At 33.7% G+C, this 27,644-nt stretch overlaps 1 protein-coding gene across 2 annotated transcripts in view; it reads right to left on the reverse strand.

The window, feature by feature from the left end:
• DACH1 (dachshund family transcription factor 1) overlaps nucleotides 1-27,644 on the reverse strand; it is a 435,676-nt gene that overhangs the window by 23,416 nt on the left and 384,616 nt on the right. For both annotated transcript variants that reach the window (XM_001082626.5, XM_015121170.3), the window contains 3 exons: nucleotides 20,388-20,535; nucleotides 17,218-17,361; nucleotides 16,651-16,719 (listed from right to left, as the gene is read on the reverse strand). In XM_001082626.5, the coding sequence (XP_001082626.1) occupies nucleotides 16,651-16,719; nucleotides 17,218-17,361; nucleotides 20,388-20,535 (361 nt within the window). The remainder of the gene's footprint in view (nucleotides 1-16,650; nucleotides 16,720-17,217; nucleotides 17,362-20,387; nucleotides 20,536-27,644) is intronic.

Raw genomic sequence — 27,644 nt, forward strand, 5'->3', positions numbered from 1 at the left:
TTATTTGTTTCTGTATATCCCACTAGATTATAAGTGAATTAGAAAGGATATGTCTTTTGCTTTTTTATTATTATTATTATTTTTGGCCCTGTGCTTAAGTGTATAAGCATTTGTTAAAGTGAATTGGTTGCTACAGATAGATTCTACAAGAGTTACGGACAATAGTTTGCCAAAGTTCATTCCATGAAATATTATTACTTTTAATTCAATAAAAAGGCTATATGCCATATACTTTTAAGAAATGCTAGTTCAATAAGTCAAACATGCTTAACTTTTAATGCAGAACTTTAAAGCAGGATCTTGGTGTCTTTAAAATACTAAACATGGACTTTGAAAATTCAGGAGGATATGTATTAAAAACAAAGAGCTATTTTAAAAATTTTGTCCTCTCAAACTGTTCCTAAGATGATTCTCAGAGTAGTATATTGATAGCAGTCTGGAAGCCATATTGGAAGAATGTGTTCATCCATATTTTTTCCATTCTATACTGCGGTGAAGATTTTATAACAGTTGCAGTGTATCAGGAAGAGAGAAAATGTAAGAAAATTATTTGAGTGAAAGAGATGAGAAGGGCAATTCTGAGACTTCATTATAGTTTGAATTCACGATTTTGAAACATCCAGAACTTTTTATTGTGGGATATCTTTATATTTTGTATTTATTAGCTAAACCATATGAAAGTATAGACCTTCAGATAGTGGTATACAAAAGGAGATGAGAAAGGCTAAGTAGAGAAGAAATTCAAACTGAAATTAAGCTCAAAAAAGAGAGAAAAAGTCTAGTGTTTTATATTTATATTTGTCACATTGCTAACTCATTTTATTCAGAAATCATAAATCCTGCCAATACAGAAAAACAAGATTTATTACTTTCAAGTCTCTCATAAATCTAGAGTAGCATTAGTCACCTAATACTGCTAAAATTATACACATATTTTTTCATGTTAAAGCACTGCAAGTGTTAAAATATAAAAGTCTGCAGATTTGTAATGCATCATAAAATTTCACCTTTTTGTTGACTATACATTTTTGCCATTAAGAAAATCACTGGAAAGGTTTTTGCATGTTTTGTGTTTTATAAAATAACATGCAAAGGAACCACTAAACTATGAGAATTCACAGCCCTTCTATGTGCATTGTTGGGTTTAAGTAAATGTCTATGTTCTAATTTTCTCACAAAGAAAAGAATCATACATAAAAAACTGTTCAAACCAAGGCAACCAAGAACTGCATTTGAGATCCAAGTAGGCAATTACCCACCAAACTAAATATTTACACATTAGTTTAGAAAATCAGTTATTATATGGCATACCAGAAACAGAAAACAAAAATGTAGTTATACTGAAAAACTTAAGTATATAAACATTCTAGAAAATTCACCACATCTTTTTCTGTGTTGATTTATAACCACTCAAGCATTAATTTCATAACATTTTCACTGTGTAGATAAATGTTATCAGTGTTTTTGGAATTAGTCAGTTGAGACTCTTGTGGTGAATGTGAAATTATGAGATGAGGAAATGTAGAAACTAAGCTAAATACTATTCCCAGCTCTTGATCAAAATGAGATTTGTTCCATTGTTTAACATGACAGCTCATATTCTTCAGTGAATTTACATGTTTTCTGGATGGATGATTGGGTGGTGTTGATGCCCCATCCTGTGCCCTTGATTTGGGCTTGACAAAATTGTCTTGTGGGGAGCCAGTGAAGAGGTTTCTGTCTAGTTTGAAACCAAACCAGTCAAAGCATTAGGGCTACCTGCCTTCATTTGTTATATTAGTGGGTGTAAAAAGGAGCAATAAGTCACTGGTTGAATTTGACCTGTATTTTAAAATCTCATTACAAGACTACAATAAAATATCTATGAATAATGAAACAATATGGAGAAAAAGCTAATTCCAGTCCCGTTTGACTCCACTGCTAGTAACCCTTGGAAAGTAAGTGCAAATATGTTACAAACCTCAATGGGGTCTCATCCAGCAAAGATATGAAGAATTACAAGAAATGTATTCCAAAGGATAAACAGTAAACATATGACTTTATTCCATTAACATATTTTTCTTTTATCTATTACATTTACTTCACTATTTTCTGTAATTGAGACTTTGACACATTAACCAGGCTGGGTCCTGAACTCTTAGGGAAATACAATCCTATTAGCTGTTACATTATATAATTAATCAACCCTTTAAATTAAAGCATCTTCTGCAATTTCTTTAAATGTTCTTCCTTCAAATCATTTAAGAAGAATAATTAGAATCTACATAATAAAAACTTTGAGCATTTTTATCCTTTGCAGTATTTATACCACTTAAGTGCCTAACACAATGGGGTTAATCTGAATGGCATAAACGTAAAAGAAGATGTAGGAAGATGACCCTCGAAATATTATCTCAAAAGTAAGTCTGAATTCAAAGCAGTTAGGAGAAGTCGTTGCATTCATTCAAAAGAACTTTGGGAGCTTTTTCCTTTGTTTGTGACTGAACTGTTCTTTTCAAATTTGTTTATGCTGTGTTACAATTGTTTTCAATTCAGAGGTTTTAAAAAATCTTTCTTACTATTATCAGAGAACATAAATTAGCCCACATCTTATTCAGGCTTCTACAGTGCTTTTAAGAATCTGTAACTTTGCATGTATATATGTATTTGGAGTTCCTTTAGAGAACAAATATGGTACTACTGGGCTTATGGTCCCACTTGGGTTGGCTGGCACTCATTACTATCTATTGGGTTTAGAAGAGGAATGTGCTTTCCATTCTTGTATCTTACATCAAATCCTTTCTCATTAGTGAAATTTCTCTCCAAGCCACTATCTGTTGACTATGAATAAGGCCCAGGTTGTGGAATTTTATATAACTTTGCTGGAGAAATTTGGTAAGAACGGTCAAAAGACAATGATACTTTGGAACAAGAGAGGCCTAAAACTATATTAACCAGGATAAACCACTAAGAAAATAAAGACATAAAATTATTAATATAATATTATTTTACCATAGAAATCAAATAATTAGTTCTTAATTCTGTGAAGATGACTTCATAAGCCTTCTGAACTAAATGTAAATGTAAAACCAGGGTATGAAATCAAAGTTAAACATAGCACACCTGAATATGTATGGAAATAATTTATGGTCTAAAATCTCCTCATCCAGTACTCTTTCTCCCAGGGAGAAATAAATAAAGAATGAGAGTCAGATCCAATAATTTGTAGCCATCATTCATCGTTTTATAGGTGTAATTAGTAAGCTTAAGTGGAACTATGTTTGGAGATTTACTATCTCTGGAGTGTGATTATATATGAATTAGAAGAGTCTGCAGTTACTCCACACTATACGAAAATACAAATTATATTAAGAGAATTTGCCAAATATAATGAAAAAATTAAGACACTCTAACACTTCCATCTTAAATTTGAGCCAACAGTAACTAGTTTATTTTTTATTCTGAAAGATATAAATAATTATATACAATATGTAGCTGCAAATAAAACTCCTTATGCTATATTGTTTTAATTGATGTAACTATTGAAATTCACACTGTGTCATGAATTTTTTAAATGCTCTAGAAAATCTCGTGAATATTTATTTCATTTTCCAGCTCAATCATGCCTCAAAGAATAGCTATGTATCACATACAGAAAAAAAAAATCATTGACCTAGGAGAATGCAAGATACATTTAATTTTTACCAAAAATAAATATAATTTCAACTACTATTACATTAAATTTGTGCATAATTGTAAAAATAGCAAAGTCTTTTCAACACTTGGCCTCTACTAGTTACTGTTCTAACTTCTTTACGTGTATTAATTCATTTAATCTTCATAACAATTCCACGAATAAAATGGTATTATCATTATCTTTGTTCTACAGATTAGGAACCCAAAACATCAAACAGTGTAATTTACACACTTAGTATTATACAGTTAACACCAGCATGGGAATTTGAACCCAGGAATTCTAGATCTAGAATCTATCTATCTACACACACACACACACACACACACACATAAACCATGAATACATATGAGTGTGTGCGTGTGCATGTGTTTGTGTGTCTATACTCAGTGAACAAAGTACATGTCTTTGCCATTTTTACAGAATAAAAATATCAGTGTTAGAACAGGACTTACCACTTAAAGTGAGTTACCAAGGTCACAACATTAATGAATGGTGGTATTGATATTAGACTATTACTCTCAGTTCAGCACTGCTCTCTTAGCACTAAATAGTATTAACGTTGATTTTAATCATTTTAAAATCAGTTATTTAAATACATTATTGATATTAGTAAAATAAAATCTGTATTGGCATTTATTGTGTAACTGATTTATTAATTATCCCTGTAAACTAGTGAATTTATTTTAGAGAAAACTAAACTTTGTTTTATTTTAGAGAAAACTTCTTGAGAAAAACGCAAGCTGAGAGTGGCTGCAAGGCCACCTTTGCCTAATGAAAATGCCTTTTTACTAAAGATGAATCCTACAGGAAACTCAAAGTCAATTTAATTGATTTTATCACATTACTAAACTTTACATAGAAAGACTATATATTTGCATTTTGAATCTTAATCCTCATAAATTTATGCCACCCTCATTATCTACTTTACCATTTAGTCACTCATAGCCACTTCATAAATTATCATGACATAAAAAGATTGCTGTCATGCAGGAAGCAAGGCATACGGAGACAAAGGAACTCAACGATTCTGGGTTCACAGTTTGAGTCCAAGTGACTTACAGCTATGTGCCTCAGTTTTCTCAAATATAAAATGGGTTTACTGTGAAGATCAATAAAAATAATGCCAGGGAAAAGATGTGTAAACCTTAAATTGCTTTGGAAGTATTATATGATGATGTTTTTTGGTAATATCCTGAAACACTGTTGTGTCAAAAACAGTCCCATTAAGAGATCACCAATATCCTTTCCCTTATGTCTTTTAACTTCCAGACTCTCTCCTCCCATTCCTCCTCAGTTCCCTTGAATGTATACTATTTGGCACTTGATGAGATTTTGGATTTCATCCCTTCCAAGGCACGTCTCTTGGTTTTCATTATGATCTCTTAGTTTGTGAGAGAAGAAACTCCTGCTGCAATTCTTCAGCAAGCAGATTTAGAATAAAGTTAGAACTGTGTAGCCTCTGCCAGGAAACACTGTCAGTCAATCTAGCAGTTGTTAATAATAACAAATGGATTTTTACAGACTAATTTCTTTTAACCAGCTAAAATATTTTCAACCAATGAACCATTTCCCAAACAATTAAACATTCTGATTTTTATCATATGGATGAGAAAAATACCCATATCCTCCAATTATTCAGTATTTCAGCCATAAAAATAACACTGTCATTAAAAAAATGAGCTGGTCTTTATAAATCTTATTTTTAAAACTAAATCGCTGTATGTATTTGCCATATGATTTGCCATATTTGAGAAAGTGAAATTGAACTTTCTTTAAAGTGTTGCTGCTGTTAAAATGATACTGAATGCTAAATAATGTGTTTGTTTTTCAGCTGTTGTAAGACTAAAGAGATTTTTTGAACACTTCAATTATAAAAACATTTAAAACATACAAACTTGTGCAATTTTTATTTTAATGAAGATGAGAAGTTCATTAAAGAAGATAAATATTTCATTAGATCTTAAATAAAACAAAGAGATTTTTTGGCTTCTCTCAGCACAAAATTCCTTTGAAAGATTAATTAATACATGCAAATTATGCAAATTAGACCCATGCAAATATTTTATGAAGACAATTAAGGGAACCATTAATTACTGCTTTTTTTGCTTCAGTGAGATTCATTCATTTAATTTTAATTTCACTTTAACTGTTTTGATGTATAATCTTGCAGCTAAGAACTTTATCTTTCCTGGCGGGTCACTTAAACTTATAAATTTCATCAAGTGAGCACACAGAAATCTGTAAAGATATTCTCAAGACTATGTTTAGTATCAAGAGAAATTTCTGACACAATGCACTCCCAGAAACAGGGAAACTGGAAGGGAATGTGAGCTCATTCTTGGACAAGGTTCAACTACTGGAAAAGCAATTAATTTGCTTTGGCTGTGCTAATATAGGGGAATTAGAAAGTGTGACACAAGACAAATAGAAATAATTAGTTCTCCAAAATGATGTTCTCATTAATATGGTTCGAACAGTAGAAATAAAAAAAAACATTATTGTGGCATGTCTGCATTCTGTCCCTAACCATGGGTGGTGGAATAATGCACTATAAGCATTTTTGTATTTATAGTCTAAATGATTATGTTTTATTTTTTTCTAAAGAAGAATTTATATCAGAGTTTATATGCCTAGAATGTCTAAATATACACATGCTTTCAAAATTAATGACACACTTTCCATAACCATACATTTGTATACCAATTTTTTATTTTGCTCATACAAATCTGTATTGTAACAAACAGACTTAAAATGGGGGTTCTTTTTCTGTTACTTAAATATTTTCAGATTACTCTTATGACTCTTGAAGTATAACATTTCTCAGAAAAAAATTAATTATATTTATGCTCCATCTTAAAGAAGCCACTGTGTTTCTTAAAGTTTCTCTAAGATGGCCAGGTTATCCTTACCACGGAGGATGAATACAAAAAGAGGAAGCAGGCTTTGTGAATATGAACTATTAGAGTTAGTTGTTATCTATATTACTAAATGGAAACCTTCTTCAGCTTTCGTAGTCATTATATACATTTATTGTGATGCTGTTTGATGAACGAGTTAATTGGATAACTTACGCCAACTGAATCATCATTTTTTTCACTTGATAATAAAGGTTAAAAAAACTCAAAGCAAAAACTTATAAATACATTTTTCATAAATGTGAAGATAACATTATACTGTCTAAAAGTCTTAAAAATTAATGTATTGGCCATAGTGAAAAAGCAACTTCCTAGTTATTTGGAATACATAGTAGTAAAAAGTATCATCAGTACAAATATATATATGAAATTTAAATGCAGCTGATTTTTCTACCTCTTGTCTGATACTCCCCTCAGCCCTGCAGCTAATTTTTGTTACTATAGTACCATAAAAAGATGTTAGTGGACATATATTATCATTGATATATGTTGAGCTTTATAATATTCTTTAAAAACAGACATTAAAATTACATTTTCTTTCTTACAAAGGTAATCTTATTTCATTCTTCCTTAAATTTCTGAATTCCCCAAGTTTATTTTGCATGTTTATACTGACCGCAGAGATGTGTCACAACTTTTAAATTAAGATCACCTGTGAATTTCACTGATACACTATTTAACCACTCTTCCATGCTACTAATTATGATGTTGAATCAAAATGGATCTAGCATTGATCTTTAGGGTCCCCTGCTAATATCTTTCTCAATTTCCATATATCAACTATTTCTGACTATTGGTCTTCCAGACATTATTTAAGCCCAACCACAAACATATTCATGAGCAAGCCAACTTAATTTATGTTTTCAACTTTATTTATGCTAACAAGACATTTATATTTTCTGTTAACAATGCTCTGTTTCAATACTTAATGGCATTTAGTTGCACGATGTCTACTTCCCCTCTCTAAACTTCCACTTTCAATCCATCATCCTTGCTATTCCCAGATTAATTTATCTCTCGAACTCGCATAGTGCCAAGCCCCTATTACATTATTTTTACTAGAAAAAAATGATGCCAGGCCGGGCATGGTGTCTCACACCTGTAACCTTACCAATTCGGGAGGCTGAGTCAAGTGGATCGCTTGAGCTCAGGAGTTCGAGATCAGCCTGAGCAACATGGCAAAACCCCGTGTCTACAAAAAAATACAAAAATTAGCTGGGCGTTGTGGCACACAACACCTCTGGTCCCAGATATTCAGGATGCTGAGGTGGGAGGATTGCTGGAGCCTGGAAAGTTGAGGCTGTAGTGAGCTGTGATTGCACCACTGCACTCCAGCCTGGGTGACAGAGCAACACCCTGTCTCAAAAAAAAAAAAAAAAGAAAAAAAAAAGACGACAACTATATTACAAACTAAGCTCAATCATTATGCCTAAATTTTCTCTGCCTGATTGAAATGACATGACATCACAAAACTTCATGAAATGTCCCAACACAGACATATGATAACAATGCTTTCTTTTTCATAAGAACCAGTTTAGAAAACTAGCTCTATGGAAATAATATATTTAAATAATTTTACAAAGTAAATAATTATAATGAGTTACATTTTATTACTATTTTGAGCAGCTTCACATTTAACAATGCCCACTATGTCTATATCATGTATGATTTAATTTACATGAGAAGCAATTCCCCGCAAAAACGTGCCAGAGGTCTTCAGCATTTGGAGTTTAAGCATATCCACTTACGTTAAAAAAAATTTGTTTTTATCAGGCCGGGCGCGGTGGCTCAAGCCTGTAATCCCAGCACTTTGGGAGGCCGAGGCGGGAGGATCACAAGGTCAGGAGATCGAGACCACAGTGAAACCCAGTCTCTACTAAAAATACAAAAAAAAAAATTAGCCGGGCGCGGTGGCGGGCGCCTGTAGTCCCAGCTACTCAGGAGGCTGAGGCAGGAGAATGGCGGGAACCCGGGAGGCAGAGCTTGCAGTGAGCCGAGATCGCGCCACTGCACTCCAGCCTGGGCAACAGCGTGAGACTCCGTCTCAAAAAAAAATAAAATAAAATAAAATTTGTTTTTAAAATATATTTTTAAAAGAATAAAATATGCTGAAATGAAAAAAATATTTAAAATTTTATAAAGTGTTAAAAAATATATGGGTATCTCTAAAACTTTCTGTTTAATATTAATAACTGATTGTCTAATTAAATGAGTAGTTAACAATGACCTATAATAACTATAGAACAATAGTCTGTTTATTGGTTACTGTCTACAATCAATATCACCTTTTGTTTAATTTAATCAGTGCTGTCTTAAATTGATTAGCTATATAGAAACGCTGCCAAACACAGGAAACCAGTGCCAAGGGACTAGAAGCAAATTTATTGTTTTGTTTTGTTCATAGTAACATAATTCTAATATTTATATTTTAAGATCGAGAAAAATGGTTTCAGGTAATACACATGGCGATTACTTAATTCTAAATGACTAAACAATAGTCAATATGCAGTGCAGGCAGTTCCGAAAACAGTTTTAGTCCTGACTTGTGTGTTTGCTGTATTTCTAAGAAACCTTTCCTTCTCCCCTACATTCCCCTTTTTAATCTAAATAAAGACACTTTTAAATATGGAAAACTTGGTTAGGTAACTTTAAAAAGTTCTTGGACATCTCCACAAACACTTTACTATGGGACTAATTCAACATTGTATTATAAATACAGGTCGATTTCCCGCAAAGGGAAAAGTAAATTAAATATTAAAAGTAAAAATAGCTTCAGTGTTTACCAATTGCCAGGACCTGTAGTAAATATGTTGTAATAATAAAAATTAATATTAACATTTAAAACTTAACTGTGTACAAACTATTGCCCAGCATGTCCTAAGTGCTTTGCATGGATTATTTTATTTAATCTTGACAATGACAATTTGAGGTGAAGCTATTGCTAATGGGGTGGGGGAAACAATGGGGCAGAGATTTCAGTCTAGACCTGATTTCTCGCATTTCTTATCTATTAGCTCTATTAGCTTCCATAGAGGTGCCTAAGGAACCCCCAACTCCCACACTGATCTTAAAAGTCATATTAGAAATTGAAATCTGCATTAACAATTATATGACAATCAAACTTGAACAATACTTTCATAAAGATGTTAAAAGTGGTAAGTATAAGATACAATTTAGTGTTGTTAAAGTATGAAAGTCCTGAGGTACCATTTAGCAACTTATATTCCAATGCATACTTCAAAAGAAAAAAAGGGGCTAGCCAAATGTCATATATTAAATCAAAATTGGATCTGTCGCTGACATAAATTTATAATAAATTCATTACATGCTAAGTTGTAGATAATTTTTTTCTCTAAATATGATTACTGTCTTAATTTTTTCACTGTCACTTTATTTTCATTGCTTAGAGCGGAGTTTCCCCCAGTGTGTCTGGAAGTGTCTATAAACACAATGGCACAATGACTGATAATAAAGTAAAAAGCAGGAAAGGAAACATTTTTCCAATTGTATACCATTCATTGGCAGTACACTGTTTTGGACTTTTTAAGTCATTAAGAGGCAAGAAGCTAACTATCCAAAATGAGTGATGTGGTTGTGAGTGATTATCTTATAAGAGGGACATGTAAGCCTGGGTGAAAAGGCATGGTGGAAGCAACAGGTACTTTGAAGTTATAAATATCGATTCAAATGCCAGAAATCCAGAAACCCTATTAACTAGTAGTGTGATTGTGAGAAAGTTAATTAGTCATTCTGATCTTAGGTGATCTCACCTTTAAATTAGAATACACAGGAAAGGCTCAATAAATTTCAGTTCCCAATCCACCTAACTATTTTAATGAGTAAATACTTCCACTTACTATTAATATACCTGTCTAAATGAAAGAAAATGTATTACTAGGAAATTCATTGAGTGACAGTATATTTGATTTTTTTTTTAAGTGAAAGCTTGATCAAAGACGTAAATTCCCATCATAAGAATGTCATGAGGCCGGGCGCGGTGGCTCAAGCCTGTAATCCCAGCACTTTGGGAGGCCGAGACGGGCGGATCACGAGGTCAGGAGATCGAGACCATCCTGGCTAACACAGTGAAACCCCGTCTCTACTAAAAATACAAAAACTTAGCCGGGCGAGGTGGCAGGCGCCTGTAGTCCCAGCTACTCGGGAGGCTGAGGCAGGAGAATGGCGTGAACCCGGGAGGCGGAGCTTGCAGTGAGCTGAGATCCGGCCACTGCACTCCAGCCTGGGTGACAGAGCGAGACTCCGTCCCAAAAAAAAAAAAAAAAAAAAGAATGACATGAAGTATGATTCTTTGGAGCTATGTTAACAAAACAAATAATGACAACAATAATAATATATTGTAAAAGAGCAAGAAGGGAATAATTTCACAATCCTAACCTAAAAGCAACCAGCAAGAACAAGATGTGGAAAGCAACTGGACTTACAGTCTCAGTTCCAATAAACTCTTAGTGTGACTTTTAACAAGTCATCCACCCTCACTAAGTCCCCTCTTTTGCACAATAAGGAGATTTAATTTATCTTAAAGTTCTTTCCCAATGTTAAAGCAGTAACATAAAAGTGTGCTTGGCCATATCATCAATGTTGCATAAATATTTGTTTAAAAAATTAATAATTTTAAAATTCAGCATGTATCTTCAAATATCTAGCAAACAGAAAGAAGATAGTTTTACATTAGAAAAAAGATTTTTAATGTGAAGGCAGGTCTTTTATGTCTTTTTGTTGGAAGAATATTTGGCTTTCTATGATCTAAGATCAGTCAAAAAAGAATAAAAAGCCAAACAGTTTTGATTATGGTCATTGGATGTAAATAAAAGAGTTGTACTTTCAAGTGAAATCAGGATTTTGCAAGCACAACTTGCAGATATTCTAAGATGTCAGAGGAACTATGGTCCACATCCCCATTGGTTTTAACAATTATTTTTCTTGGTTTGAAAAAACACATTTTTACTTAAAAAGTGAAAGCAAAAAACTACAAGTTTGAAAATGAATTTTTTGTTATTGTGGTAAGTTAAATATCAATTTAAAATGCAATATTGGATCTAAGTATGTACAGAATCCAAATCTTAGGTCAAATGTGAAAAGAAGAAAATAAAGTTAAAAATGCAAACAAAGAAGAATAAACACATCCTGTTAATTCAGCTCTTGGATGTAAACATTAATTCTGGGCTACTCTTCTTTTCTTTTTTTCTTTTTTCTTTTTTATTTTGTGACAGAGTCTCGCACTGTTGCCTGGGCTGGAGTGCAGTGGTGCGACCTCGGTTCACTGCAACCTCCACCTCAAAGGTTCAAGTGGTTCTCCTGCCTCAGCCTCCCGAGTAGCTGGGATTACAGATGCTTGCCACCATGACCAGCTAATTTCTTGTATTTTTAGTGGAGATGGGGTTTCACAATGTAGGCCAGGCTTGTCTCAAACTCCTGACCTCGTGATCCACCCACCTGGGCCTCCCAAAGTGTTGGGATTACAGGTGTGAGCCACCGCTCCCGGTCTAGTTCTGGGTTTACTAGGTCATCCTTTTTTCCCTCTTATCAGTCTCTTCAACCAAAGTCTGAGAAATGTCAGAACATGAAGGATCTTCATATCCACAAGATCTAACATAGATCCTAATTCATCAATGGCTGATTCATTCCTTCAGGGAATCACAGCAGACACCACTATGTGCCAAACTCTCCCTCAGACAATAGGAACTTGGCAGTGAACAAAACACACATGGTTTATGCTCTGCCCTAGCTACCATGGAGAGAAGGCATTGAACAAGGAACTGCATGTACAGCATGTTCCTATGGAGAAATGGAAGGTGTAGTAAGAACCTCTAAGAGGCAGAACTAGTCCCAGGGGGCAGGGAGTTGCCACAGCGAGAGAGTGAGGGGTCTGGGAAGTGTTCCTTGAGGTAATATGTCCAAGCTGGAACTTAAGGGGTGGTTAAGTAAAGGCAAGGAAGAAGAAAAAGTGTCTGCAGTAGGTTGGGAAAAAAGTGAAACAATAAGAAAAACTTCCAGTATGATGGGAGCACAGAGATTGAAGGGAAAGTCGTGACTAGGCATAGAGGATGAGGGAGTGAGGGAGGGAAATGTCATGCTCCACTCTGCCCTCATTACATATTAACGACAGTACTGGATTAGATGGATGAGGGTGCCATAGGGAAGGAACATTGGAGAAAGGCAGGCTTGGGGAGAGAGAAGGATACACAGAGTTTTGTGCACTGAACTTTTAGGTCTCTGTGAGTCGACCAAATAAAAAGTTGGATATTATTATTTGGAGCTCTTAAGAGATGTCTGAGTGGATTGGAAAAATGTCTATACATTTTCTAAATAGGTAAGTTAAAGAAACTATGGGGCCAGGTGTGGTGGCTCATGCTTGTAATCCCAGCATTTTGGGAGGCCATGCCGTGCAGATCACAAGGTCAGGAGTTCAAGACCAGCCTGGCCAACACAGTGAAACACCGTCTCTACTAAAAAAAAAATAAAAAATAAAAAAAATACAAAAACTAGCCAGGCATGGTGGTGTGCGCCCATAGTCCCAGCTACTCAGGAGACTGAGGCAGGAGAATCGCTTGAACCCAGGAGGTGGAGGTTATGGTGAACTGAGATCATGCCACTGCACTCCAGCCTGGGCAACAGAGTGAGACTCTGTCTTTAAAAAAAAAAAAAAAGAAAGAAAGAAAAAAAAAAGAAAAGAAAAAGAAAAAAGAAACTATGTAAGTAGTTGCTGTTGCCTAAGGAGAAAGAATAAACATAAGATGACGACGTAGCTGAAGAAAGCCATCATATTATAGATTTGGCTACATAAAATGTGCACATATGTGCATATATATGTGTAGGAGGCAAAAGGGTTTTGAGGGATATTTACTAACTAGCCCAAAAAAGTGCTAGAGGATTGATTTTATGAACTCTGTCTACTTTATATATTCAAAAGATCTTAGAAAACTTCTTGAGTAGGGTAAATTTTTCAAAGTCCAACACAAATCATGCCATGTAAATCTGTATGATACAAGGCATAAGAGAGTTAATTGCCATATATTTCAGTTGCTGGAAGAAGATTTTTTTTTTTTAATTTTTGAATATCTGGTCTGTACTTATAGCATTTTTACAATTCATGAGTTCTTAGTTATTTGAAAATCAGCAATGAAGAATTTATCTTGCGTACAATGAGCTGATTTACCTCACTAAGAAAATGCAAGTAAATTATTTAGGGCTTCTTTCTTCAGACATACTTTCTACACTACTTTCTCGATTCCTCTTGTCCACCTCTGGGGTTTTATAGAAATGGCGATACAAAATGCCAATGAGGCAATGTTTAGTCTACCCAGATGTGCATATTTAGGGGTAATTACTTAGCACTCAAGCAGTAAGTATGTAAGTGCCTGACTTCTAGGTGACTAACTGTTGGGCCAAGAGTGGCGTTTATTTATTGCCAGAAATGTTAAAAATACATGAAAAGCTAAAAAACCTGTGGGCTTATTTTGTCTTTCCCAATAAATTGAGTTCACTTTGGAATAGAAAATAATTTCAGTTATGATTGGCTTGGGAGCAAGAAATAATAAAAGAATGTCATAACACCTGGGCTTGGGGACAGTTGGAGAGAGAAAGTGATGAGTGCGAGAGGCTGTGTGTGTGTCATCCTTGAATTGTGAAGCAGCAGGTGCTCATGGCTCCCAAAATGCATGACACAGACAGTTTCACAAATTAGTAATGAGTTCTGGTTCGTTCTTTCTTGCCTTTCCCTTTCTTGTCCTTCGCCAGCATTTAACTAAATACAGTATTGTTTCTTTGATTTCTTTCGTTCGCAGTTAATTGTATTCTGTTTGTTAGCTTCCAAATGCATGAATTTTGTCTGAGGGTAGAAAAAAAAGTTCAAAGGACTAATTAAGCTTATTGAATAGGGTGTTAGAATAGCAAATATGATCTCTGTGCTCTGTTACGTTGAGTCTTGAAATAGTTTGACTGCTGGTAAAATATCTTTTAGCAACTAACAGCTAGAAACAGATTCATCAACAGTGTGTTTCTTATTACAATTTGGGAAAAGTCATATTATCTGATAAATCTCATGCATAGTTAGTATGTTTTATTAAAAAACAACTGTACATTTGGACCAGTACAACAATGGACAGGCCGAATGAATGAATAAAGTGAGTGAGGATTTTCTATTACAATTAAAGGCGAAAATAATTCCATCAAATGTGTATATGGTTTTAAATTACTATGTATAATTGTTGTACAAGTGTCTTCTTTCCCTAATCATTAAGTTGTTGGTATGTAGGTTCATTGTATTCCTCCATTGGTAAGATTCTGGCTACCAAAAGGAAGGCAATTTCTTATTAAAACTTCTCTTCAGAACAAGTCAGTCACAACAATGGAAACTGAAAGTTGTTAACATTTCAACCTCATACAGCAAGACTTTACCTATATTAAAATGTATGTTTAAACATATGTAGATTTGACAAATTCAAACAAAAATAACTATAGCCTTATTAACAACCAACATGTTGTTATGGGTGGCATACATATCATATCAACCACACTAAAATGTTTAATCATTTCTTAATATTAACAATGAATCTCTCATTTATATGCAGGACTATATTGTCTATAATTTTTTCTAGCTTGAGTTCAGACCACCTAGAGGATTCTGTGTATACCAGATGATTTGTATGTCACACTTATCTATGGGCTCATGTGCTTTCTGAGACCACTTTGACATTATCTAATGCATGAATAGGCCCTGCTTGTACACATTGGTGCTGACATTTGCATTTGTCTTATTGGTGCTATTGTCTCTGATAAAGAGGACTGGTTTTTCATTAACAATAATTTTTAACATGTGTTTGTAAGTTTTATAAGATGCAAGAGGATTCTTTTAATTTTCATAACCATATACATACAAACATATACACACATATAATTGTGCTGAAATCCATAATATTCTAAAAATTCACATATTTTTCTATATCTACAATAGCATTAATCTTGTACATCCAAGATGTCTCATAATAACATATGATTCAAACCTTAGGATTTACAAATTAATTAGCATGACCTCAGGTAAAATAAATACAGGCAAAAAAATCCATTCTTTCCTCAAAAATGTTTCTTCAAGTTTGTGATTGTTACTTCTTGCACATATGATAGTTTACAAAAGTATATTTCCTTTATACGAAGCCAAGAATGATATATTTGGAGCTGATTAAGTAACACAATTAATGTCATACAATATCCTAAAAATGATTGAGTTTAAAATGCAGAATAAAAGCAATTGGGAGGATTATGGCAGTTAATCATTTTAGGCATCCCTTTGAAGAATCACCTTCATTTTAAATAGAAAACAAATGCTCTTGTTACTGTTTAGTATTCATGTTGTTAGGCTGAATTTGTCGTCTAGAATAGATGTTTGACTATAAATGCTACCTTCTGGTTTTATTCTTTTCTGATAGTATGGTCATGACAATATACATATTTAGCTCTTCTGAGCATTTAATACAACTCCCTTTGGTATTCTCTATATGATTTTACTCAGCAGATTTGTGTTATTAAAGTGTATATAATGACACACAGAACATTTGGAATCCACATAGGAACTAAACAATCTTATTTATTGTTAACATTCAACTAGTCTATTTTGCAGGTACCTTGCAGTAAGTGTCATAAAAATGAGTAGTTAGACCTTTTTAAATTGTAAGAACTACCTATTTGATTAACCACAGATTTTATTTATGTAGCACAGAACTTATAAACCCTTCCTGCATCAGACTGGGCTTCAAACATTCAATAAAACACATTTACTGAGTCCAAGATTAAATCATACATTGTTTAAAATTAATTATTCCTTTTAATTGCATTGTATAAACAGAGATGACCTGTTAATTTAAAGAAAATCTATCAGCACAAAATGAATTCACTCATATAAACAAGCAAGATGAACTTGACCTTGTTTGAACTTGTTTTGATGTGGCCCAGATGGTAGGCTACATGCTTGAATAGCAGGCTAAAGCTGAGGAAAAACTCATATAGCAAGATCTAGATTTATAGCCTTCTGCAAATTCCTACCTTGTATTGTCCTTTCAGCATCTGTTCTGCCGCCACTGCGGTCAGCTTCTATCTCTGGGGTCAGAGACTCTAAAAGCACAGAAAGGTAAGAGTGACACATATTTCATTTGATTCCTATTGTCCTTTTTTTAAAAAAGAGCAACCTGTTACTTTGTTGCTGAATTAAAATTACATAAATCTTTGTCATCTTTTAAAGGTTGAACAAAAACTATAACCATAAGAATTTTCGGAAGATTTGAACAGTAAGCAACGCAACATTGTTCATAAAAGAGGATGGGGGTTGGGAAATTCTCAAATTAATATTTCATTGTGTTTCAGTAGAAAAAGATCTGGTTAAACAGAGACGCAATGCCAAGTCCCAGATGCTGGAGTTCAGTAAAAAACAGTGGAAGCACCTATAAAATAAGTCATTTTCCCCAATACGTTCTTCCCACCCTGCTTTCAGCTTCAAGTATAGCTGAATGAATCACAAGATATAGAAACATACAAAACTACAAACACACGTCTAAACTGTCCTTTTAGCATTAAAAATGACAGTTATTCATGCAATAATAAACACCCTCTTACCATTTAAGACCCTGAGACTATCTGTGGAAGCTGCCTGTTTTAGCGTCTGTTCTGCTTGTTCACGCCGTTTCGTCTCAAACTCAAGTGCTTCCTGCAATTTTCTCTTCGCCTTCTTCTCCTTCTTTAGCCTCTTTTGAACTATGGCTAAAAAAGAGTGTATGCATATTATTATTATTGAAATTTTTGTAATGCTGCTAATTTACAAATGGTCTATGTTTTTTATGTTATTCATTTTGTTTTCCTGCTGGACTGAGCCTACCTACAAAAAGAGAGTTCCAAAAATCTCCACCTTTACCTAAAATAATTCCCAGTAAAATAATAAGAAGGCCAATTTTTATTTTAGCCTAGAACTATTACAAGAAGAGCTTTAATTGTCATATGTAAAGATAAATTTAATAGGAAACTAATTTTAGTAAATGTTTGTATTCACTGATAAAGGAAGCTTGATTAAAGGAATTTTGTGGCTTAGTTCTCTGTCCTTGAATCATAATAGTGCAGAGTCATTTGGATAGTGCAAACCCTTATAAGCATGCCTCTTTCCTATTTCCTCATAAGGAATCAATTTTGAGCAGCAAATGGAGCATCTCCCCTAAAAATGCTTTGGAAAGCAATGCTAGACCAACTCAGTTTTCAATAATTTCTTCCTTAAAATTTTAGGAAATGCAATAAATATTTTTTGTACGTTAGAAAAAATACTCTTAATTATTGTTAACGTATATAAGCAGAAATGTTTTTGTTGGGATGAAGTTGTGATGATTCCCTGAGAATATTTTTCTCATAGCAAATTTACAGTACTATGATATATTTTAAGAAAATTATTCTACTTTCACTCTGCAGAAATCTGAGGCAGTATGAAACCTCATTGCTAATAATAATATGCTACTGGTAACAATAATGATGAGCCTTTTATATTTTAAAAAATAGATAATACAAAAAGTTGATTATGAAACATTTTTCTCCAACTGGACAATTTAAATATTTGTATATAATATTTACTCAATAAATAATAACTAATGTTCTTTACAAAATGTATATCAACTATGCTTTCTGGAGGACAATTGTTTTAACTTTTACTACATATATATGTATACATATGGTAACTACTCAGCATATGGGAATATGCATTTTTCTTTAAAATTATCTTTGATGGTTGATAAACATTGTAGACATCAGTGTGACAGACTCAGTATGAGAAAATGCTTCTCTTAATCATGAAGACTACTCATTCCATATTTACTATTTGATTTCTTACTACAGATTAAAAAATAGCAATACTTTTAAAGCAGAATATTTAATCAAAATATAAAATAATAATGGTTCAAGTAAGTATTTTAGTTTTCGCTTCTAATTTCCACATAATCCTGTTTTTATTATTACTAATATTTTTAAGATGGCAGCTCATTTACATGTCACGTATATTGTTGCTGTACCATATATTTTTAAAAACCTGCTTTGTATCAAAATGTACACTGGCTATGGTGTTATACGAAAAGTAATTGAAACTGATTTTAAATAAATGTTAATTTCCCTTATTTAATGGTGTGCAAATCATGTGCTTACCTTAAAAAAATTACCTGCCTACTGTTTCCCTTCCCAAAGATGATTATTTATGAGTCTCCTTGAAAAGAAACAGTAATTTCTGAAATATTTATTTGTATTGCATGCTCTTGTGGCTCTAAAGGCTTAATATCCTGCACTTTTCCAGTGATGGCTCACGGTTTCCTCCTACGTGATTGAACCCAATAGGATTGCCATGTTCTCTTTCTTCAGGGTAATACACTGCTACAATAGACACATTCATAATAGATAAGTATTGATAATTATTGCCTTGAATTTACTGTTCGTAATTAATTAAATGGGAACTTTACGGTGTGATCTGCGAATGTTTTGCCCTCTAGTGGTTAATGAAAGAAAACAGAATGTAAATCCTCCCAAAAGGTTTGAACCAATAAAATTCTGAAGGTCTCTCCAGTAACCAAATGGGTACTTTAGGAATCCCTGGGCCTGCCTTTTAAGTTATGTAAAAAAGGACTAAACAAAATTTAGTAAGAGCAAAATAAAAACATGGCTGCTTCATGGAAGATGATTCCATAGATTGAGCTCTTTGACCCAACTTCCTTATTCACTTGGAATACAGCCATTATCAATGTTTACCTTGTTTTGATTATTTAAATACCTGAATCTATGGAAGCCACATTATTTAGAACTGTGCTATACATCTGGGATGACAGCTTCCCGAATTGACCAAATTCCAAGAATACATTAGCTGTTGCTTCATAATAGCTAATAAAACAACCTGGTAAATCCTGCTAGTTTAAAAGCAAAACAGAACGATTTTTAAGTGACCATGTCAAACATATACAAGAAAATAATGTGGAGCATTTATATTGGATATATATTAAATGAGTGAAAAGTAGCCCCCACTTCACTTCTAGAATACTTAAAAGAATCATAGTTGAAGCAAAGAGGCAGTTGATCGTAGACAAAATAATATTCAAATTCATACATAAAATAAAGATGCAAATATAAATGACCTTCAAAATTATATATAGATGTACTGTACAGTGTGATAAAAGAAGCAATTCACAGATCAATAATAACATTATTTTATCCAATAAGAATTTATATCAGTTTCTACTCTGTGTACTTGACCTTGTTGGATGAAAATGAGGCCTTCAGAAAGAAAATTATACAAACATTTAACTTTGGTAATTTGTTCAGATATTCATCCATTTTCAATTTCAGTGGATAAATATCTTAGTAAACCTGCTTCGCTTGAATAATCAGTATTTTCTATTTTAGATTTATGAGTTTAACTCAAGTTTTTCAAAGGGCAATTGTGAATTAACATAACATTTTTCTTCATGGCTATCATTAGAGTTTATTCTTCTCTTAAAGAACATGAATTTTTAAACTCAACCATCAATAAAAGTAATATAATTTATGATGTAATGGACGTATTTCAATTTCCTGAGGTAAGAACAGAAGAGAAAACATGTACTTTGGAGATTAAGAAATACAATGAGCCTAGGATTCAAATTCTGCTCTGAATTTTAGCTACCGTTAAATTAAAAAAAAAAAAAAACTACAATTTCAAAATAAATCATCATCACAGTAATATGTTTAATATTTTCTGTAAATATTAAACTTATTTGGAAATTTAGAAATACCTCTATTCTTTTGTTCCATAGCCAACTGCTTTTCAAGTGTTTCCCTTAGTTCTCTTTCCCTTAAAAAATCCATCTTCAGCTCTGTTTTTTCCAGTTGGACCTGTTTCTCTTGAGCTCTGGCATTATCTATGGCAACTTTCAAGAGCCCCTGTACAAAAAAGATATTCGGAATGGTAATATTTTAATACAAAGCACTTTTCGTTCATTACTTAAAAACATTTTAAGAGCGAAGAACCCAGTGATCAAATGATCTAATTCTTGTGCATTCACTTTGCACTCACTAGGACAAATACTATAACTAAAGCACAAAACTCCTAAGTCTAGTTAAACTATTTTCGGAAGACAAATATTTATGGCATGCAGGTTTAATTGCTTCTAATTAGAATATCTAGATCCAAAGTTAAATGAGGGCAGCACGTAAGCATGTCTAAAAAATAAGAACTGAGAAGGAAATTAGGCTGAAACTCCTCCACAAATAATTATCTGACATGGTTTACACAACCTTCCAGGATTCTGGCAGTGCTCACCTTTCTCCTCAGAGCTCATTCTACCACTCCCTACCATGAGTACATAGCCGCAATGGTCTCCTTTTGTTTCCTCAATGAAACAATTTGCTTCTGCCCCCACAGACTTTGTTCTTTCTGTTCCCTTCCTGAATGCTTTTCCTCCAGATCTCTGCATGGCTCACACCCTCATTTCATTTCATCTTTGCTCAAAGTCACCATTCAAGAGAGGCCTTCTCTTACTACCCTGTCTCCAAATGTATCTTATTACTCCCTCCCTAAAATTCTTCATAGAATGTGTCATTATGTTGTATTGACATATATTTATTTGTTTACTGACTTATGTTACGTGTTCTCTATTAAAATGTAAGATCTCTAGGGCAGGGGCATGTTCTGTCATTCGGAACTATGCCCCCAGGCCCAGAAAGTGCCCACTATATACTAGATTTTAAAATTTCACAAATAGCAATTATAGTACTGCTACATTTTTCTTGAGATACATAATAGATTTAAGGGATCTAAAAATTGGTTTAGTAGTATATTACTTTTTAAAAAGCCATTCAAGATGGTTGTAATAAACTCAGGATAACTTCTAGGAAATGATTAGGCAGTGTAATAATTTAAAAGAACATATGGAGAAAGAAAATTTTATTCATACAACTAATCTTGGATATATTTATATATTTTTTGACATACTGTATGCTTTTAAAAATTAGCAGTATTTTAAGGTTCTTAAAAATCAGATATGGTTGGCCGGACGCGGTGGCTCAAGCCTGTAATCCCAGCACTTTGGGAGGCCGAGACGGGCGGATCACGAGGTCGGGAGATCGAGACCATCCTGGCTAACACGATGAAACCCCGTCTCTACTAAAAAAATACAAAAAACTAGCCGGGCGAGGTGGTGGGCACCTGTAGTCCCAGCTTCTCGGGAGGCTGAGGCAGGAGAATGGCGTGAACCCGGGAGGCGGAGCTTGCAGTGAGCTGAGATCCGGCCACTGCACTCCAGCCTGGGCGACAGAGCGAGACTCCGTCTCAAAAAAAAAAAAAAAAAAAATCAGATATGGAAATATGTTAAACATATAAAAAGCATTCTCTGTTTTCTCTCCTAAGATACTCTGAAACAGTTACTAGTGAAAATTAGAGCTAAAACTTCTCTTCAATTCAGCAATACAAAATGAGTTTTTGAAGTAGAAGATATTTTGCCTTGGTCTGTGAGTGTCAGAGACTGAAATTTCTACTGAAGTTAAAATGAGATGAAAGTTGATGTCATTTGTAGATGTACTCTAGGATGTGACTCCCTTGCAAGATATTATGAGCAGTTTGAATCAGGAATTTCTACTCCAGCTTGACTTGTTAGCACAATAGAGAGATAGTCCTACTTCAGTTTACCAATGTAGTTTATAGCATTGCTGTAAGCCAATTTTATTCTCTTTTGACCACATATAAATTATTCCATATTTGCCATACCTGACCCTGAATCTGCTGGTATAATTCTTGTGATATGAAACAAGCTGAAGAAAGATTTCTCTGTGGCAGTTTGCCCCTCCCCACTCTTTTTTGTTTAACAATAAAACATAGCTGCTAAGGAAACTGCCATCTTAACTCAACTCAGCAACATTCCTGTGTAAGCTTCTTCTTCATCAGGAACAAACAATTAGTAACAAATGAAAGAGATCATTACATCAAGTGCCCTTTTAGATCACCCCAATTAAAACTTTAGCTGTATTTTAATTCTAAGATACCAAATTCTAATTTTCTGCTCTGATTGCTCTTGTTGACTTATCTTTGAAAGATGTACTCTCTGTGCAATGTCTAGAGATTATTTAGCAAGATGCCAATGTTGGCACCACTTAATGTGTTGATTGGTTGTATTATCAGTAGCTGTTTAAAATAAATTACTATTAAACTATTATTGTCCTTGGCTGACAAAACACAATATTTTGGTGTTATTTAAATATGAAACAATCATTATGAATAAACATGTTGAATAATGTTAAACTGCAACTCTAATTTGTGTAATTTTATATTAATATTCGTTGCAAAGAGTGAAGTTGCTGAGAGCATTTATGCTTACTGTTTCCTTTTGTTACAGTTGCTGCTAATGTGACTAATGTTAATACATTACCTATTCCTGCTGATTATGTCTGAAAAATATTAGCTTTTAGGATCCAATACTCTCTGGGACTACTTATAAGCTATATAAAATTAAATGTAATTTTTAGACTTTGAATCAGTGCATATCAGTAGGAGTCCAGTGTGAACAAAAATCTGTACTAGAGCCAAACTGATGCATATGCAAAAGTATGTTACTGCCAGTGACAGCTCTGCTTCAAAAAATACAGAAAACCGATTAAATTTCAATGCAGCAGGGGGCTGGGAAAAGCAATAGGAAGTAGTGTTCACAACATCTACAAATCTTTAGGACACCATTGTAGTCATCAATGATAATAGTACTTTCAGATTTGTGTAACTTCTGTAAAATTTCCAGGTCGATCACATGCAAACGGTCACATTAAATGCGGCATCTCACTTGAACATGCAATATCCAGAAAACGCTGTGGCAAAAATGTGTATTACAGAAAACGATAGAAGGTTTAAAGCATGATTTTTTCTCCAAGGGGAGGACGGTTCTTAGGATATTGAAGTTGGTTAATGACAAGTCTAATGAAATACATTTTAAGGTTATGCCACAGCAATGGTGAGAGACAATAGTTGATTGGCCCCAAATTTATTTTCTATGAGTGAGGCATAATGGTTGTTATAATACATAAATGTCATTGTTTTCTAAAATAATCTAATTTGTAAATTATTTTCATCTTTTTTTAGAGATTGAGTAGTTTTTTTTTAAAGGACACTGTATCTAGCAATGTTTCTACTGTTGATATGGCTTCGAAAGTACAATATCTGTCTATGTAAGACGACTTCAAATAATATTGCTAAGAAGCATTTCTTAGCAACCTAGCTAGATCCTGGAGGAAAAGCTTACTTGATGCATGTTTGTATTTAACATAAATTTATTTCAGAATCCGACAATAAGTTAGGTTTCTCGAGTGTCACTGAAACTCATGTGACAAAATTTGTTCTCAGTAATGTGTTGCTTCAAATGAAATTAAAACACCTTAGTTGAAGAGGATTTTAGCAATCACCATCGTAACCAAATACTTTTAAAGATGAGAAAACCAAGGTGCAGAAGAATCAAGAGACTGATTGAAAATCCCAAATACTGAGTAGAGTACGCCTAGATCAGAACTATCCAGCTACTTAGTCTTCTTTATTATTATTTTAATGTTTCCCTGGTCTCTTTTCAGGGAGAAAAAGGATAATGTCCCTTGGAATCAGGAACTTTTGTAGACCAAAAAACAAACAAATAATCAATAACAAACACATAATCAATAGTACAGTATCAACTGACACTTTTTTTTTTTTTTTTAGAAGGAGTTTCGATCTTGTTGCCCAGTCTAGCATGCAAATGGCGCGATCTCAACTCACTGCAACCTCTGCCTCCCAGGTTCAAGCAATTCTCCTGCCTCAGCCTCCCAAGTAGCTGGGATTACAGGCATGTACCACCATGCCCGGCTTATTTTCTTTTATTTTTAGTAGAGTTTTCGTCCTGTTGGCCAGGATGATTTCAAACCCCTGACCTCAGGCAATCCACCCACCTCAGTCTCCCAGAGTGCTGGGATTTACAGGCGTGAGCCACCGCGCCCGGCCCAACTGACACATTTTCAGAGAAGTTCTTGTAACAAAATATACTACCATACTCAGTTTAATGCTATGATTATTGTCCTGCAACGCCGATGTATGACAAGTACAAGCAGAGAAGATTCATAATATATAATTACCATTGAAAATAAAAACATAATGTAGGGCCAATATATTTGATACAAGCTTCCCCATATTTTGAAGTCAATGTCTATTTTGTTGGGGTTTATGCAAAGTCTCCTCCTAATTAATGGTATTATATATAATTATGTATTATAATTAAATTATGTATCAATAATTAAATTATGATTAAATTTAATATTTAAAATATTATATTTATATAATAAATTAATATAATAAATAACAAATATATACTGTAATAAATAATATATTAATATAACAAATGAATATATAATAAAATTATAAATATGATAATTTTTATAATTATAAGTTTATTATAATTAAATTATAATTAAAATTATGTATTAACAATGTAAATAAGGAAACTATTATTTTATTTTAAAATATATTAAAAAGTAAAGTAAAATTATTGGCCGTGATATTGAAATGTAAAGAACTGAAGATGGATAATCAGAGTACAGTCATTCACCTCCATAACAATTTTCTGGTCCACAAGCATACATGATGGTGGTCCCATAAGATTATAATATCATATTTTTACTGTACCTTTTCTATGTTTAGACACACAAATACTTGCTATTGCTCTACAGTTGTCTACAGTATTCAATACAGTAATCTTCTATATAGGTTCATAGCCTGGGAACAATAGGTTATGCTGTATAGCTAGGTATATACTAGGCTATATCCTCTAGGTTTGTATAACTGCAATCTATGATGTTTGCACAACTACAAGACTGTCCAGTGATTCATTTCCCGGAATGTATCCCCAGTGTTAAGCGATGCATGACTATAGTTCACTCTTATACTTAATTCTTTTTCATTTTCTTTCCACAAACACAGACGTAGAGAATAATTCCTCCTAGATACCATGGCTGGATTATGTCCATTTATTAGGCTATAGTGAATCAATCTGGAGCTGCCATTTCTTGTGTGTGTATGTGTTTTTAAGATAGGGTCTCACTCAGTCACCCAGGTTGGAGTGCAGTGGCGCCATCATGGCTTACTGTAGCCTCGAACTCCCAGGATCAAACTATCCTCCTGCCTCATCCTCACAAGTGTTAATAGCTGGGACTATGGGCATGCCCCACCATGCCCAGCTAATTTTTGTATTTTTATAGAGGCAGGGTCTCCCCATGTTTCTCAGGCTGGTCTCAAACTTCTGGCCTCAGGTGGTCTTATCGCCTCAGTCTCCGCTGGAATTACAAGTGTGAGTCACAGCACCCAGTGAAGCTGAAGCTATTGCGCTTTTAACATATGTTTTAGGTCTTTCTTGTTTGCTTAATTCTTCCATGTAGATAGATTATAGTGAACCAAACTCCAATCATATATCCCCTCATGGCAAATAAATCTTCAATGCTAACCTCACTCCTAAATTTTATATTCTCTACTCAAACTTTACATTTTCACTTTTTAGTTATTTTAATATTTGCAAGCCACTTTTTAAATCCTTTTTGTAACAAGATAGATAAAGTAAATAATTTGCTCACACCCTATGTGCTAAAGGGTTCTAGATTAAAAAAAAGTGAGTAGGGCCAGGCATGGTGGCTCACACCTGTAACCCCAGCACTTTGGGAGAGGGGTAGATTACTTAAAGTCAGGAGTTTGAGACAAGCCTGGCCAACATGGTGAAACCCCGACTCTACTAACATTTTTTAAAAAAATAGCCAGGTGCGGTGGTGGGAGGCTACTCCCAGCTACTCGGGAGGCTGAGACAGGAGAATCACTTGAGAGGCCGAGGTTGCAGTAAGCCCAGATTGTGCCATTGCACTGCAGCCTGGGTGAAAGAGGGAGACTCTGTCTTAAAAAAGAAAAAAGAAAAGCAAAGGAAAAAGAAAAAAAAAAGAGTAAGCAGAATTATCCTTTGATCATGTTCAAATGGTAGCTCATGTTCGAAGGTGTCATATCCAATTAATTGACACTAAAATTTTAGTCTCCTTGCATAAAATCTCACAGGTTGTTCTCCATGGACAAGTTTGAAAGAGGAAGCCATAATGAAAGATTGCCCACAATGAAAAAAAAATGCCATATAGAAAAAGTAAAAGCAATTTTAAAAATCAAAAACTGAACTGTATCCATATTCCTTACTAAACTAAATTACTGTTCTTTACTCTAGACATCTGTATCCATTATCACTTTTAATTTTTAAAACACTCAAATGTCAGGAAGTAGTATAGCTCAAGCACTAACAAAATTCTTGTTCCCAATTACTTACATATATACATTTTATAAATTTCTAAATATAAAATTTAAATATAAAATGTTTATATATCAACATAGGATTTTTATAGGTCTTTTTTTTTCTTTTTACTTTAGATTTCTTTATTCATTATGACTTTTCTTTTCTATCTTTTTTTTTTTTTTTTGAGATGGAGTCTCATTCTATCACCAGGCTGGAGTGCAGTGGTGCAATCTTGGCTCTGTAACCTCCGCATCCCGGATTCAAGTCATTTTCCATCCTCAGCCTCCCAAGTACCTGGGACTACAGGCACGTGCCAATACACCCAGCTAATTTTTGTAGTTTTAGTAAAGACGTGTTTTCACCATGTCAACCAGGATGATCTCTATCTCTGGGCCTCTAGATCTGCCCACCTAGGCCTCCCAAAGTACTGGAATTACAAGCATGAGCCACTGTGCCCCGCTAACTTTTAATTTCTAAAACGCTTAAATGCAGGAATGCAGTATAGCTCAAATAGTTAACAAAAGTCTGGTGCCCAATTAATATATATATATATGTACATTTTATAAATTTAAATTTTAAAATAAAAATTAAATAGAAAATCTTCACATATAATTATAGTATTTTTCTATAGATCTTCTTTTAAAACACAAAGAAATAACTGACAAAAATTTAATTTTGATGATGATGTCATGGAAAGGACATCTGTAGTAATCATTACAAATTTTAAATTCC

The sequence above is a fragment of the Macaca mulatta genome, chromosome 17 (genome assembly GCF_049350105.2).
Source record: "Macaca mulatta isolate MMU2019108-1 chromosome 17, T2T-MMU8v2.0, whole genome shotgun sequence".
Lineage (NCBI taxonomy): Eukaryota > Metazoa > Chordata > Mammalia > Primates > Cercopithecidae > Macaca > Macaca mulatta.